The following is a 16,028-nucleotide window of genomic DNA, read 5'->3' on the forward strand; positions in this document are numbered from 1 at the left end:
GTGGGTTTCTGAGGAGTTGTTTGTTTTGTTTGCTTTTTAAATTTCTTTATTGATTAAGGTATTACATATGTGTCCTTATCCCCCACACCCCCCCACACTCAGGCCCTCACCCCCTGGTGTCTGTGTCCATTGGTTAGGCTTATATGCATGCATACAAGTCCTTTGGTTGATCTCTCCCTTAACCCCACCCACCCCTACCTTCCCTCTGAGGTTTGACGGTCTGATTGATGCTTCTCTGTCTCTGGATGTATTTTTGTTGTTCATTATAGTCCACAAACGAGTGAGATAAATATCTTTATCTTTCTCTGATGGGCTTATTTAACTTAGCATAATGTTCTGCAGTTCCATTCATGCTGTTGCAAATGGTAGGAGTTCCTTCTTTTTTACAGCAGCGTAGTATTCCATTGTGTAGATGTACCACAGTTTTTTAATCCACTCATCTGCGGATGGGCACTTAGGCTGTTTCCAAATCTTAGCTATGGTGAATTGTGCTGCTATGAACATAGGGGTGCATATATCCTTTCTGATTGGTGTTTCTAGTTTCCTGGGATATATTCCTAGAAGTGAGATTACTGGGTCAAATGGCAGTTCCATTTTTAGTTTTTTGAGGAAACTCCATACTGTTCTCCACAGTGGCTGCACCAGTCTGCATTCCCACCAGCAGTGCACGAGGATTCTTTTTTCTCTGCATCCTCGCCAGCACTTGTCATTTGTTGATTTGTTGTTGATAGCCATTCTGACAGGTGTGAGATGGTACCACATTGTCATTTTGATTTGCATCTCTCGGATAACTAGTGACTTTGAGCATGTTTTCATATGTCTCTTGGCCTTCCTTCTGTCTTCTTTTGAAAAGTATCTATTTAGGTCAGTTGCCCATTTTTTTTTTTTTTAGAATTTGCTCTCGTTTTTATTTTTTTTATTTTTAGTTGCCCATTTTTTGATTGGGTTGTTTATCTTCCTTGTTAAGTTGTATGAGTTCCCTGTAAATGTTGGAGATTAAACCCTTATCGGTGATAACATTGGCAAATATGTTCTCCCATGCAGTGAGTGGGCTTTCTTGTTGTTTTGTTGATGGTTTCTTTTGCTGTGCAGAAGCTTTTTATTTTGATATAGTTCCATTTGTTTATTTTCTCTTTAGCTTCCATTGCCCTAGGATCGGTATCAGTGAAGAAATTGCTTCGGGATATGTCTGAGATTTTGCTGCCTGTGGATTCCTCTAGTATTTTTATGGTTTCCCGTCTTATGTTTAAGTCCTTGATCCATTTTGAGTTTATTTTTGTTTATGGTGTAAGTTGATGGTCTAGTTTCATTTTGTTGCATGTATCTGTCCAATTTTCCCAACACCATTTATTGAAGAGACTGTCTTGACTCCATTGTATGTTCTTGCCTCCTTTGTCGAATATTAATTGAGCATAGTGGTTTGGGTCGATTTCTGGGTTCTCTATTCTATTCCATTGGTCTATATGTCTGTTCTTGTGCCAGTACCAAGCTATTTTGAGAACAGTGGCTTTGTAATACAGCTTGAAATCTGGTATTGAGATCCCTCCTACTTTATTCTTCTTTCTCAGGGTTGCTGTGGCTATTCGGGGTCTTTTTTTATTCCAAATGAATTTTTGGAAAGTTCGTTTCTAGGTCTGTGAAATATGCCATTGGTATTTTAATGGGATGCATTGAATCTGTAGATTGCTTTGGGTAGTATGGACATTTTGATGATGTTGATTCTACCAATCCATGAACATGGTATGTTCTTCCATCTGTTTACGTCTTCCTCTATCTCTTTTTTTCAGTGTCCTGTAGTTTTCCGTGTATAGGTTTTTTTTACCTCCTTAGTTAAGTTTATTCCTAGGTATCTTAATTTTTTTCGTGTGATAGTAAATGGGATTGCTTTTTTAGTCTCTCTTTCTGTAAGTTCACTATTGGTGTATAGAAAGGCCATAGATTTCTTGGCGTTAATTTTGTATCCTGCTACAGTGCCAAATTCATTTATTAAGTCTAATAATTTTTTAAAAATATATTTTATTGATGTTTCACAGAGAAGAAGAGAGAGGAATAGAGAGTTAGAAACATCGATGAGAGAGAACATCGATCAACTGCCTCCTGCACACCCCCCATCGGGGATGTGCCCACAACCAAGGCACATGCCCCTGATCGGAATCGAACCTGGGACCCTTGAGTCTGCAGACTGACGCTCTATCCACTGAGCCAAACCGGTTTCGGCTAAGTCTAATAATTTTTTGATGGAGTCTTTAGAGTTTTCTATGTACAGTATCATGTCATCTGCAAATAAGGACAGTTTTACTTCCTCCTTTCCAATTTGGATGCCTTTTATTTTTTCTTCTTGTCTGATCGAAATGGCTAATATTTCCAGTACTATGTCAAACAGGAGTGGTGAGAGTGGGCATCCCTGTCTTGTTCCTGTTCTTAGGGGAAATGGGTCTAGTTTTTGCTCATTGAGTATGGTGTTGGCTGTGCATTTGTCATATATGGCCTTTATCATGTTGAGGTATGATCCTTCTATTCCCACCTTGCTGAGAGTTTTTATCAAGAAAGGGTGTTGGATTTTGTCAAATGCTTTTTCTGCATCTATTGATATGACTATGTGATTTTTATCTCTCAGTTTGTTCATGTGATGTATTATGTTTATTGATTTGCAGATATTGTACCATCCTTGCATCCCCAGGATAAATCCTACTTGGTCATGGTGTATGATCTTGCTGATGTACTGCTGGAGCCGATTTGCTAGAATTTTGTTGAGGATTTTGGCATCTATGTTCATGAGGGATATTGGCCTGTAATTCTCTTTCATTGTGTTGTCTTTACCTGGTTTTGGTATTAGGGTGATGCTGGCTTCATAGAAGGAGCCTGGAAGTGTTCCTTCCTCTTGAATTTTTTGGAATAGTCTGAGGATATGTTTTAGTTCTTCCTTGAATGTTGGGTAAAACTCTCCTGTGAAGCCGTCTGGCCCTGGGCTTTTTTTTGCTGGAAGCTTTTTGATGACTGCTTCAATTTCTTCCATAGTTACTGGCCTATTGAGCTGTTTAGATTCTTCCTGATTGAGTTTTGGAAGGTTGTATTTTTCTAGGAATATGTCCATTTCCTCCAGGTTGTCCAGTTTGTTGGAATAGAGTCGTTCATCTGAGGAGTTATTTGTAAATCAAAAGAGTTTTCACAAACTTAATTGATCCCTGAGAAATCTTTCCTCTTCCTCTGACTGATGCTCTGCATCTCTGCCTTCACAGCTTGACGGAGCAGGGGTTTCTGGGGGATGGAGGCCACGCACTGCTCGGGGCTCTTCGCTTCCTGCATTTCCTACAACGCAGGTTCTCATTCAACCCCGCCCCCAATACGTTTACTCCTTCGAGTGACCAATCCAACATTTATTTATAAGTTGGGAATTTTATCCACTGAACTTCCTGTAAAAATATTCTAAAAGTTTTTGCAGTCTCTAAAACGAAATTTTTTTCTTTTGTGTTTTAAAAAATATGTTTTATTACTACCAGCAGGAGCGGCCTGCCTGGAGTGGCAGGTACGCTGGGCTCAGGGTGTGTGTGGTCTGTGAGAAAATGATGATGACTGGGAAGCTTGAAGGAAAGGGGCTGGGGCTGAGGCCAGCTCCAAGGGTTCTTCAGACAAACTCCTGGGAACGCCGAAAGGTATCATGGCAAGCTACCGCCAAGCCGCCGACAAGATTAAGAAATTCTTGGAAATCTGGCTGCCCATCAGAGCTGAGGTCCAGTTTCTTCATCATGCGGTCAGGGACACGGGGGCCTTCTGGTTCTGTGAGGGCAGCCAGCTCCGTGCTCACGAAGGCGAGGAGCCCCGTCTTGGGGAGTGTGGCGCTGTTCCTGTCCTTTCCGGCGTACCCCTGGGAGACAGCAACCAGACTCGGTGCCGCTCGCTCTCTGCAGGGCTGGACATTCTTGCCACGTCGGAGTGGAGCGAGGCGCAGAGGCTGTGAGCGGGACGCGATGTGGCGATGGTTTCGTGTTTTTGTCCCCAGATTCTCTCTGGGAAAAAGATCGTGACTACCCGTATGTGTCAAGAAGTCCTGAGGTCTCACTCATTGTGGGACATAATGAACAACACAAACTGAAGAGCAAAAATGGATCCAGAGACAGAAGCATCGAACAGGCCGTCCAACCTCAGAGGGAAGGCGGGGGGGAGGATGGGGGGGCAAGAAAACGACCAAGGGACTTGTATGCATGCATATGAGCATAACCCATGGTCACAGACAGTAGGGGGTGAGGGCATGTGCGGGGGGGGGGGGGGGGCGGCTGGGGAGAGGTCAATGGGGGAACAAGGAGACATGTGTAATACTTTAAACAATAAACAATAATTAAAAAAGGAATAGTAGGGGGAAGTTCTGAGGCCCTGGCTGGTTTGGCTCAGTGGATAGTGTCGGCCTTCGGACTGAAGGGTCCTGTGTTTGATTCCGGCCAAGGGCCTGGGTTGTGGGTTTGATCCCCAGTAGGGGGCGTGCAGGAGACAGCCGATCAATGGTTCTCTCTCATCATCGATGTTCCTGTCTCTCTCTCTCCCTTCCTCTCTGAAATCAATAAAAATATATTTAGAAGAAAACAAAAGAAGAAGTTCTGAGAAAATGCGTCTCAGTGTCTTGGAGGTTATGTTCAAGAAGATGGCAGTAGCCCAGGCTCTCCAGAAGCCACGTGGCGGGCGAAGCCCAGAAGCAAACAGAAACTGAGTAAGTGGTTTTGCAACGGCTTGGATGGCCGCTGGGTTTGTGCACCTCAGACAGCTCCCGCCACAGTGTGTGCGCGTGGCCGTGCGCGTGGGGCGGTGGCGCGAAGCCAGGACCCTCCGGTGCGGAGGCCTCAGCTCGGTGCCCTGCCTGTTCCCTCCCACAGGAGGCCACCCCCCTGCCACTCCCTAGTGTTCTTGTCTGGCAGCAAAAGCAGCTGCTGAGCCAGCTCCGTTTTCGGGAAGTCAGGTGACCTTTCCCCTCTCCCGCTCACTGCCGCTGCGGCCGAAGGTGGACACCATGGGCTCCCTCAGGGCTCTGCTTTGCCTGCTGTCCCTGTGCCCAGGTAGGAGCCGGGAGCGGGGCGGGGCGGGAGGGTCCTGGGGTGGGGCCACCGCCCCCCCCCCCCCGCCCGGGTGTCCACGCTGGAAACAGCCTCTTTGCTTTCCTTTTCTGCCCCCGCTTTGGGCTCGTGCCTTCCTCCTTCCCCATGTCTGCGTCTTGTCCCCTTCCCACAGGCTGGGCTGCAGCGGCCCCCTCCTGCCCGCGGAACGTGAACATCTCGGGGGGCAACTTCACCCTCAGCCACGGCTGGGCCCCTGGGAGTGTCCTCGTCTACTCCTGCCCCCTGGGCCGGTACCCCGTGCCCACGTCCAGGCTGTGCCTGAGCAGCGGCCGCTGGCAGACCCCGCGATCCACCCCGCTGACAAGGGCGGTCTGCAAACGTGAGGGTCCCAGCTCGCCCAGGGGAACCTCTACTGCGGGTCTTAGCCCGCCCGGGGCGTGGGAGGGGGGAAAGCCTTTTCCGCAGGGCTTCGCGAAATAGCGGATCGCCACTCCCCTAGCAGGGTATTGGAGGCAAGCTTTAAAAAATATATACTTTTAAAAATATATTTTTATTGCTTTCAGAGAGGAAGGGAGAGGGAGAGATAGAAACATCAGTGATGAGAGAGAATCATTGATCGGCTGCCTCCTGCACGCCCCCCACTGGGGACCGAGCCCACAACCTGGGCCTGTGCCCTTGGCCGGAATCGAACCCAAGTCCCTAGGCCGACACTCTATCCACTGAGCCAAACCAGCTAGGGCGAGGCAGGCTTTGATGGCGACGGTGGGGTGCTACAGGCCAGACGCTTTCCAAAATACTTAACAGTTGACCGCATGGTACTGCCCACTCCTGGGGGGCGGGGGCCCGGGGTGGGGGCGGGGGCCCGGGGGTGGGGGGCGGGGGCCGGGGGTGGGGGCGGCAGCGGAGCGAAGGGCTCTCACCAGCGCTCCGGGTTGAAGGGCGTGAGACCGCCAGCGGCAGCAGCAGCACAGGCATCAGCCACGGGCTTCCCCCCGCGTCCGGGCGCGCGCCCCACTTGGTGCCAGCCAGGTGCTCCCGGTCCCCCCACATCCCCACCCCTCTCTCCGCAGCTGTTCGCTGTCCCGCCCCCGTTTCCTTTGAGAATGGCATGTACACCCCGCGGCTGGGGTCCCACCCCGTGGGCGGCAACCTGAGCTTCGAGTGCGAGGACGGCTTCGTGCTGCGGGGCTCGGCCGTGCGGCAGTGCCGCCCCAATGGCATGTGGGATGGGGAGACGGCCGTGTGTGACAGTGGCGGTGAGTGCCGGGCCGATGGCCGCGTGGGGCTGGGGACTCCCCGGGAGCCTCTGGGGGACAGGCCTGGCGTCCCGAGGGTCAAAGTGACGTTCCTGGATTTTGGTCAATTGGGCTCGGCAGGCCCCACATCACAGGCCCGGAGGGGGCCGGGGCCAAGGCCGCCGGCTCCAAGCTTCGGCTCCGACGTACGGGCTCCACACCGTCCGGCTTTCCCGAAGCCTCAAAGCCTGCCTGGTGTTCGACCCCACGGGGCTGAGGACGGACGATAGGCCGAGAGGGTCGTGCTGACGTGGCTCGCCTCTGGAACCGGGCTGAGTTCCAAGCTTGCCTTTGACCTTGACAGACCCGGGGCAGGTTATGTATCCTCTCTCTGGCTCAGTTTTCCCATCTGTAAAATGGGTTTGTAAGGGTGCTGGCTGTCCTCGTTTCCCAGGTGAAAGCTGAGAGGATAGACGGGGTGTCGTGGGGACGGGGTGAGCTGACGTTAGTGTGGGTCTAGAAAGCCTCGGCACGCAGAGGCCTCTGCTCGACAGAGTGGCGCTCCCGGGCGTCCTGGAGCCGCATTTGCCTGTGGGATTTGGGAGCTTCCTGGGCATAGTTCTGGGCGCAGAGTTCAGAGACAGTCCGTGAGACGGCAGGGCCGTTCCGCCCCCGGCCCGCTGTCGGCTCCGGCGCTGCCCTGGACTCTGCCAGCAGCCAGTCATTCAGACACAAGTTTAATCCATTTGAAAAGCGAGGCAGAATCTACCTGCAGAAAAGTCTACCAATCTGAAGTTGCAGCCCGATGAATTTTTACACACGGGTCACCCATGTGACCACCGCCGGAGAGAGGACCCGCCGCATCCCAGCAGGCCCGCCCTCCCGCTCGCTCCGGGTTAGGCAGCCTCTCCTCGGCCTGGAGGAGGCGTCACACGGGTGGCTCTTCCGCGCCTGCGCCTTCACCCAGCACCGTGCCGGGGTGCCAGCCTGGCGCCGCAGGCTGCTCTTCGTGGCTGTGGATCCCGGCGCCGTCTGTGCCAGGCCGTGCCTGCCCCGGTGCTGGGCCTCGGGCACTGCCAGTTGGCGGCCCGAGTGGCGCTCCGTGAGCGTTCCTGTGCCTCACTCCGCGCACGTGTCCTCGGCGCGTGTGGTCTGGGCGCGCATGACCGTCCCGGCGGCAGGGGCAGGGGTGTCACCGACATCGGCGATGCCGCGGGTGGGTGGCCACACCCTCCTGACACTTGGAATCGCCCACCTCGCTAGTGCTGGCTCCCGGGGCTTCGGCAGAGGGCGGCCCGAGAGGGACTTCTCTGCTGGCGCTGCCCGGTTCTGGGGTGGATGCAGCCGCTGAGCTCGAACATCTGGCCTCCGGAAGGCCCCCCCCACACCCACCGGAGACCACGGCCCCGAAGAGGCCCCCCCCACACCCACCGGAGACCCCGGCCCCGAAGAGGCCCCCCCCACACCCACCGGAGACCCCGGCCCCGAAGAGGCCCCCCCCACACCCACCGGAGACCCCGGCCCCGAAGAGGCCCCACCCACACCCACCGGAGACCACAGAGCGGGGGGCGCACGGGAGGGAGCGGGCAGTGAGCAGGGCCGGGCCGCGCAGGAGGGTCTCTGCTTACTCCTCTCCCTCTGCTCCCTCGCAGCCGGCCACTGCCCCAGCCCAGGCATCCCCGTGGGCTCGGTGCGGACGGGGTCCCGATTTGGCCTTGGGGACAAGGTCAGCTACCGCTGCTCCTCGAATCTGGTGCTGACAGGGTCGGCAGAGCGGGAGTGCCAGGGCAGTGGGGCCTGGAGCGGGAGCGAGCCCATCTGCCGCCGTGAGTAGCTGCCCTGCTCCTCCCGAGACTCTTGGGCACCGGCCCCCACGCTGACCCCGGTGGCTCTTCCCACAGAACCCTACTCTTACGACTTTCCTGAGGACGTGGCCCCTGCGCTGGGCACCTCTTTGTCCCACCTGCTTGGATCCACCAATCCCACCCAGAAGAAGAAGGGTGAGTGCTGGTGGCGGGCGGCGGGCGGCGGGCAGGCGGCTCTAGGCCGAGCCGCTTGGCAAGAGAGCAGGTCAGGAGTAGAAACGAGCCCCCTCCATATTTCTCCCAGAGGGCGTGGGCCGGAAAATCCAAATCCAGCGATCTGGTCACCTGAACCTCTACCTGCTCCTGGACGCCTCTCAGAGCGTGAAGGAAGAAGACTTCCGCATCTTCAAGGACAGCGCCGCCCTCATGGTGGACAGGGTGAGGGCCAGCGCGGCGGAGCTGCCCTGCTCGGACCCCCGCACAGCCCACCTCCTTCGAGGAGTCTTGCCCGTGCACGAGGAAGCCTGGGTTCACTCAGAGGGCCCCGTTTTTGTTCCACAAACACCGGCTATGTACCACGCACCTTGGTGGGTGCCGGGTGTGTGCTGGGGACACCAAAGAGGAGCCGCACGAGGTCCCCGTTTCCCGAGTTCCTCTCTGGAACAGGGTCTCCCCGGAGGGGCACCAGAGAGCCCACCGGGTGTGGCGGAAAAATACTGCTATCCCTGTTGAATAATTTTAATTTAAATCAATAGCTTAATATTTAATAATTTGAAAACATTTCAATAGTGTGTGTGTTTACCGTGATACACGGTATGAATACGTGTAGTTCACAAGCACATTTACCTTTATGTGTATCATGGCTACACACACAGAAGGGTTTGGAAGCCATGGTTTAGATCGTTGCCCACATTTTGCTTGGTATTTATGCTTCGCACAGTAGTTTATGTAGATATATGTGTCTCCTCCCCGCTACTCTTTAGAGAAGGAGTTTCGGTGTTCCTTAGAGTCTCTCTTAGGACCTAAACTTAAGTCACCTAGTCACGGGGCTGCAAAATAGGACCATTGGGTGCCTTGGGGCTGCACCGACAGGTTCAAATCCTCCTTCCAGTGGGTGGCCCGGGGGAAGGCAACAGCCTCGGTTTCCTCGTGTGAGAAGCAGGGACCTTCGTGCTCCCTCACCGAGTTCCTGGGAAAAGTAAATGAGGCCAGTGGCTCCGCGGGTCGGCGCGTCCTCCCAATGCCCAGGGCTGCGGGCTGGGTCTCCAGGCAGGGCGCAGACGGGAGGCAGCCAATGCATGTAGAAACGGCTGGTCAGCCTCTCCCCGCCCGCCCGCTGCCTCTAAAATAAAAAATGAAGAAGGTGAAAGAGGAGCGAGCCCATCAGAGAGAGCAGGTGTCCGGAGCTCTTCCAGGCAGCAGTGTCTTCCCGGTGATTTTGGTTGGTGTCAGAGAGGAAGGGAGGAGGAGAGAGACATCAGTGATGAGAGAATCATTGATCGGCCGCCTCCTGCCTCTCACTTCCCTTCACAGATCTTCAGCTTTGAGATCAACGTGAGTGTCGCCATCATCACCTTTGCGTCACAGCCCAAAATCATCATGTCGGTCCTGCATGACAACTCCCGGGACGCGACCGAAGTGATCTACAGTCTGGACAACATCAACTATAAAGGTGTGGCGACCTCCGACGAAGGTGGGCGCGGGAGGGGCGGCCTGCGGCAGGCCCATCAGGACGAGTTAGAGAGCGGGGGCTCTTGGTGGCAACCACGTCTCAGGCTCCAGGGCTCTGGGTCCTCAGGCTCGGATGGGGGTCCCAGCCCGCCAGCCCCTGCCTCCCTCCCGTGTGCTGCACAGCCAGGGCGTCGCGCAGGCCGGTCCCCGGTGCCAGAGCCACACGCCTGGCTTCGGCGGCTCAGTGCTGGTCTCCCAGGTCGCGGTAAGCTCCCTCCGGTAGGCCGCAGACGCGAACAACAGCCAAGTGTGCACCTGGAACCCCCATCTTTGCATCTGGGGACTTCAGCGGCCGAGGTTGAGGTTATGCAGTGAGCACTCAGGGGAACGGCTCGGAATGCCAGGGTCTGAGTTTACCAACAAGCGGGTACTTTCTCTCCAGCTGGCGGGGAAATAGGGTGATTTTCTCTCCCCTTTGCTTTGCATATTGCAGACCATGAGAATGGAACCGGGACCAACATCTACAAGGCGCTAGACAGTGTCTACATCATGATGAATAACCAAATGCATCGCCTGGGCATGAGCACCGCGGCCTGGGAGGAAATCCGACACGCCATCATCCTGCTGACAGATGGTGGGTGCCACCGTCTCTGTGGGGTCACCGTCTCTGGCACAGTAGCAGGAGCGTCATGGAGGGTCAGAGACCTGCGTGCTGACTCTCCCTGGCCACGTGGGCCTGTCTCTCAATGACCGAGTAGAAATAGTGACAGCAGGGATGACAGGTCAGCAGGGATGACGAGGAGAGCAGGGATGACAGGACAGCAGGGATGACAGGACAGCAGTGATGATGAGGACAGCAGGGATGACAGGACAGCAGGGATGACAGGACAGCAGGGATGACAGGACAGCAGGGATGACAGGACAGCAGGGATGACAGGTCAGCAGGGGTGACGAGGACAGCAGTGATGATAGGACAGCAGGGATGATGAGGACAGCAGGGATGTCGAGGACAGCAGTGATGACAGGACAGCAGGGATGACAGGACAGCAGGGATGACAGGACAGCAGGGATGACAGGTCAGCAGGGATGACGAGGACAGCAGGGATGACAGGACAGCAGGGATGACAGGACAGCAGGGATGACAGGACAGCAGGGATGACAGGTCAGCAGGGATGACAGGACAGCAGGGATGATGAGGACAGCAGGGATGTCGAGGACAGCAGTGATGTCAAGGACAGCAGGGATGACAGGACAGCAGGGATGACAGGTCAGCAGGGGTGACGAGGACAGCAGTGATGACAGGACAGCAGGGATGACAGGACAGCAGGGATGACAGGACAGCAGGGATGACAGGACAGCAGGGATGTCGAGGACAGCAGTGATGTCAAGGACAGCAGGGATGACAGGACAGCAGGGATGACAGGTCAGCAGGGGTGACGAGGACAGCAGGGATGACAGGTCAGCAGGGATGACAGGACAGCAGTGATGTCGAGGACAGCAGTGATGTCGAGGACAGCAGTGATGTCGAGGACAGCAGGGATGGCAGGACAGCAGGGATGACAGGTCAGCAGGGATGACAGGACAGCAGTGATGAAAACATTAGCTGCCTTCCGTTCCTTGCACAATTTTTGTGGAGAGAAGCAAGTCGTTTGCGTAAAGGTGCTTTGTGATTATAAATCTAGTTATTATCACCATCTGGAGGTCCCCTCGTGTGCGCTGGTAGGGGGCTCCGGACCGTGACGGCCAGGCGCCTCGGAAGGCGACCCTGCCGTGGATCTGGGCTCTGCCATCGAGCTCGTGATTTTGCCCACATTATGCCCTCCATCAGGACTGTGCTCTTGTCTATGAAATGAGGGTACCCACGCCCCCTGGGGCTTTGTGAGAATTAAAGGAGATAAGGGAACGAAGCTCGGGGCCCAGTGCTTTTCAGTAAACTCGGGTAGAAGCGCAGATGCTGCGGGTCCCAGGGGCTGCCTCCCACGCCTCCTGGGCCACGGGGTCCTGAGAGATCCACCCGACGAACAATTCTTTCCCTCCCGGTTCCAGGAAAGTCCAATACCGGGGGCTCTCCCAAGCTGGCTGTTGACAATATCAAAGAGGTCTTGAACATCAACCAGAGGAGGAGCGACTACCTGGGTGAGCCCCACCTGCCCCCAGCTGTACTGCCCCCAGGGGCCCGAGGCCCACAGCCTGGGTCCCAGCATCTCTCGGAGTGAAGGTGGCGAGTGTCCACCGTGGCGTCATCTTCGGTTGGCTGTGGCTGGCCGCAGTCTGCGCTGGGCAGAGGGGGCCCTCTAGGCCGACAGGGCAGATGCGCGCACAGAGAAACCGCGTGCTGGGGTCGCCGCCTTCCTCCTCCCCGTCCTTCCCCACGCTCTGCGGTGCCGGTGCCAGAGCCTCTCAGGAGGAAGAGCCGGGCCTGCGGGACTGTCCCGGGGCGCCCCTGGGCGCAGTGCAGATAAGCCAGGGAAGCCTTGGCAGCTGCAGGCGCTAACGGACAACTGCTCAGGTTCCGAGGAAATACAAATTGCACTGCCCTTTGGCCACAAAAGAATTCAGAGAGAAGCGCTCCAGATAAGGGAAGGCCTTGAGCCTCCAACGCCTCCCCCACCCCCCGCCCCCGCCCTGGCCGCGTGCCTCGCCCGACCTGGCCCTCAGTGGAGACTGGTTCCTCTTTGAAACTCTGGCCCGGGGAAGGCAGAGCCCAAACCCCACGCCTCATGCTGTAGCGCCGCTGGGCCAGGGTGAAATGCTCAAAGCACTTCACTGAAAAGAAGCAGGAGCTGACGGGAGAGAGAACTCGTGGGGCTAAGCGTGGCTGAGAGCAGGTGCTGCCGGAGGGGACCCTCTCCCGGTCTGAGCATCCCCCCACCGCCACAAACAGACACACACACACACACACACACACACACACACACAAACACACACAAACACACACACAAACACACATGCACACGCACACACACACAAAAACACATACACACCAACACACATACACACGCACACACAAACACACACACATGCACGCACGCTCCACCGCCCTCTGGGAGCAGAGGGCCAGGAAGCGTGGGAGGAGGGGGGCAGCGGTTCCAGAGGCGGCTCCCGGGAAGGGAGGGCTCCAGGCCCGGCCTCGGTGTGCGGAGGGGAGGAGCCCGGCCCTGGCTCCTGTCTGCCCAGCCGCAGGAAGGACTGCGAGGGCCGGAGGGAGAGGCGCTGAGCTGAGGGTGAGCCGGACACATGCCTCTGGCGGGCAGCGCTCCGGAGGAGACAGTGCGTGGGTTTGCCAGGACGGGTGCGGCCAAGCATACAGGCCTGGGGGCTCAAAACCACAGGGAGCGTTCTCGCACGCTGAAGAGCCTCGAAGTCCCAACGCAAGGTGTCCGCAGGCCAGGCTCCTCCGGGGCCCAGGAGGGTCCTTCCTCGCCTCCCAGCTCCGGGGGCCCAGGCCCTGCCCTGGGGCAGGGCCACCGGTCTCTGCTCTGTCTCCGCATCCCCTTCGCTCTTCTTACAAGGACCCAGCGCAGATCAGGGCCCACTCTAGTCCAGCGCGACCCCATCTTAACTAGATCGCATCTCTAAAGACCCTATTTCCTGACGAGGTCACACAAGTCCTGGGAGTTAGGACGTGAGCATCTCCTCTGGGGGACACAGTTTTCCCCACGGCGGGCATTAAACAAGAGGGGTAAGGAAGCCACAGGGCACGGCAGTGGTGACAGGGGCTCAGGACAGTGGCTGCAGGGCACAGCGTGCCTGGGGCACTGCGCCTTCAGACAGAAGGCGGGAAGGACGGCTGAGTAGTGATGTTTGAGTCAAGGCTTAAAAAGCTCAGGGAGTGAGCCCAGTGGGAAATCGGGGCGGAGCAGGCCCCTCGGAGGCACGGCCTATTCAGAGGCTGCAGCGGGAGAGCTGCAGCGTGAGGGCTTCACGGAGGCCCTGCGGCCGGAGGGCGAGCTGTGGAAAGAAATGCAGTCAGACAGGGCAGAGTTGGGGGGGGGGGGGGTGTCATGTAGGGCTTTGCAGGACAGTGAGCTCTGAATGCAGCCTCCCGCCTCGGCGGGCCCCCAGCCACAGATCTGGTGATTTCCTCCCCCATCAGACATCTACGCCATCGGGGTGGGCAAGCTGGATGTGGACTGGCGAGAACTGAACGAGCTGGCCTCCAAGAAGGATGGCGAGAGGCACGCCTTCATCCTGCAGGACGCACAGGCTCTGCGCCAGGTCTTCGAGCACATGCTGGGTGAGCGACTCCTTCACCCGCCGCGGGGAGGACGGGGAGGGGGGACGGTGGGAGGCGGCTGGGAACCGGCTCACAGTGCCCCTCCCTGTCTCCTGCCCCATCCGCTCCGCACCCCACAGACGTCTCCCAGCTCGTGGACACCATCTGCGGGGTGGGGAACCTGTCCGCTAATGCCTCTGCCCAGGAGCGGACGCCCTGGCACGTCACCATCAAGGTAGGGAAGGAGGGCCGGGCCGGGGCCAACAGGCGAAAGTGCCGTGGGCGAGGGTCCCTGAAGGCCCCCTGCTCCCCTGCAGCCCAAGAGCCGGGAGACCTGCCGGGGGGCCCTCATCTCGGACCAGTGGGTCCTGACAGCTGCTCACTGCTTCCGCCACGCTGACCAGGACCGGTCCCTGTGGAGGGTCACCGTGGGTACGGAAGGGCCGCCCTGTCCCAAGCCCCTGCCCCTCAGGAGCCCCGGCCCGGCCTAACCCGCCACACCGTTCCCAGGGGATCCCAGCTCCCACTTGGGCAAAGAGTTCCAAATCGAGCAGGTAGTGATCTCCGACGGCTTTGACGTCATTGCCAAGAGGCCGCAGGGCATCCGCGAGTTCTACGGGGACGACATCGCCCTGCTGAAGCTGGCCCAGCGGGTGAAGATGTCCACCCACGCCAGGTGCTGGCAGCGGGCAGCGCTCCGGAGCCCGGGGGGGTGGGCACCACGCACGGCCCGTGTGACCCCCGCTTCTCCCCAGGCCCATCTGCCTTCCCTGCACGGTGGGGGCCAACCTGGCCCTGCGGAGACCCCCGGGCAGCACCTGCCGGGACCACGGTGAGTGCTGGGGCGTCAGGTGTGAGGAGCTGGGGCCGGGCGAAGGGCCAGCACCAGCGCTCTCTCCTTCCTGTAGAGAGCGAGCTTCTGAGCAAGCTGAGCGTTCCTGCTCATTTTGTGGCCTTGAATGGGGACACACTGAACATTAACCTCAAGACAGGGTCGGAGGTGAGCGGCTCAGGTCTGGGCTGGTGGGGGGTCCCCGGGTCACCCGGAATGTCTGTCTGCCCCTGCAGCGCTGGCTGCTTTTCAGTCTGAGAGAGGCGCCCCGCTGCTCACCCCAGCCTTCCCTCGCTCCACTCCTACCACAGAGGACACGCTGTATTGAGGTCGTTTCCCAAGACAAAACCTGGTTCCCCAACTTGACAGACGTCAGAGAGGTGGTGACAGACCAGTTCCTGTGCAGTGGGATGGAGAACGATGACCATCCCTGCAGGGGTGAGCCCCCCGCCCCGTCCCGGCATTCTTGCAGGCAGGCCCCGGCCCAGTGGCCAGCATGCGGCCCGGACGCGCCCTGCCCTGCTGGTGCGAGCAGAGCAGCGTGAGACGGCGCCATCGCCTCTGTCCCTTCTTTCTGCAGGAGAATCTGGAGGCGCGGTTTTCCTTGAGCGGAGATTCAGGTTTTTTCAGGTGAGGAGAGAAGGGAGAAGCGCGTGGGCCTGGGTTACAGGGTCTGGGCCTCGTGGGGGGCACAGGGAGGCCTTTGCAGGGGCCGGGAGGATGGGCTTGGAGCTGGGGCTGGGGCCCCTCCTGTCCGTTCTCTCTCCCAGGTGGGCCTGGTGAGCTGGGGTCTCTACAACCCCTGTGGCAGTTCCGGTGGGAACTCCCGCAAGAAAGCCCCCCGAGACAAGGTCCCCCCGCCCCGCGACTTCCACATCAGCCTCTTCCGCCTGCAGCCCTGGCTGCGGCAGCACCTGGGGGGCGTGCTGCACTTCCTGCCCCTCTAGGCGTCCTCTCCCACGCCCTCCTCTGCCTCTGCCTTCAGACCCGGGACCTCCTCACTCCTCGCCCGGGCAGCGCCCACCCACCCTCGGCTTTACCCACTCACTCCTTTCACTTGCACGTGGAATTTCCCAGTTTTAGACTTTAATAAAAATCTGATTTCCACATTGTCTGTGCCTCTGCCTGGGGGCGGGGAAGGCAGGAGTGATTCCAGGAAGCGCAGGAGCAGGTCAGAGACCCTGCTGGACAAACAGGACTCTGCTCCGCACCGGGTCAACAGGG

General features: G+C 57.4%; 1 protein-coding gene across 3 annotated transcripts; it reads left to right on the forward strand.

Annotated features, from left to right (window-relative positions):
* Nucleotides 1-4,950: 4,950 nt before the first annotated feature.
* C2 (complement C2) lies at nucleotides 4,951-15,911 on the forward strand. Of its 3 annotated transcripts, XM_028133785.2 has the most exons (18): nucleotides 4,951-5,045; nucleotides 5,218-5,424; nucleotides 6,116-6,301; nucleotides 7,933-8,106; nucleotides 8,182-8,280; nucleotides 8,390-8,523; nucleotides 9,619-9,757; nucleotides 10,250-10,390; nucleotides 11,803-11,892; nucleotides 13,853-13,993; nucleotides 14,113-14,207; nucleotides 14,290-14,404; nucleotides 14,483-14,648; nucleotides 14,728-14,804; nucleotides 14,881-14,972; nucleotides 15,116-15,242; nucleotides 15,385-15,434; nucleotides 15,575-15,911. In XM_028133785.2, the coding sequence occupies exons 1-18, from the start codon at nucleotides 5,000-5,002 to the stop codon at nucleotides 15,749-15,751; spliced, it is 2,256 nt and encodes a 751-aa protein (XP_027989586.1). In that variant the 5' UTR covers nucleotides 4,951-4,999; the 3' UTR covers nucleotides 15,752-15,911. The 3 variants fall into 3 exon arrangements, with proteins under 3 accessions (XP_027989586.1, XP_054578054.1, XP_054578055.1); XM_054722079.1 differs by lacking the exon at nucleotides 7,933-8,106 and having other exon boundaries at nucleotides 4,952-5,045; XM_054722080.1 differs by lacking the exon at nucleotides 5,218-5,424 and having other exon boundaries at nucleotides 4,952-5,045.
* The last annotated feature ends 117 nt before the right edge of the window (nucleotides 15,912-16,028 follow it).

This window comes from Eptesicus fuscus, chromosome 10 (assembly GCF_027574615.1).
Source record: "Eptesicus fuscus isolate TK198812 chromosome 10, DD_ASM_mEF_20220401, whole genome shotgun sequence".
In the NCBI taxonomy this organism is placed as follows: domain Eukaryota; kingdom Metazoa; phylum Chordata; class Mammalia; order Chiroptera; family Vespertilionidae; genus Eptesicus; species Eptesicus fuscus.

What these genes read in the sequence shown, in the direction of transcription:
- C2 (XM_028133785.2), top strand. Translation starts at nt 5,000, where the DNA reads ATGGGCTCCCTCAGGGCTCTGCTTTGCCTGCTGTCCCTGTGCCCAG. An exon ending in GACAAGGGCGGTCTGCAAAC is followed by an intron (nt 5,425 to 6,115) that starts GTGAGGGTCCCA and finishes CTCTCTCCGCAG; the next exon opens with CTGTTCGCTGTCCCGCCCCC. An exon ending in GGAGATTCAGGTTTTTTCAG is followed by an intron (nt 15,435 to 15,574) that starts GTGAGGAGAGAA and finishes TCTCTCTCCCAG; the next exon opens with GTGGGCCTGGTGAGCTGGGG.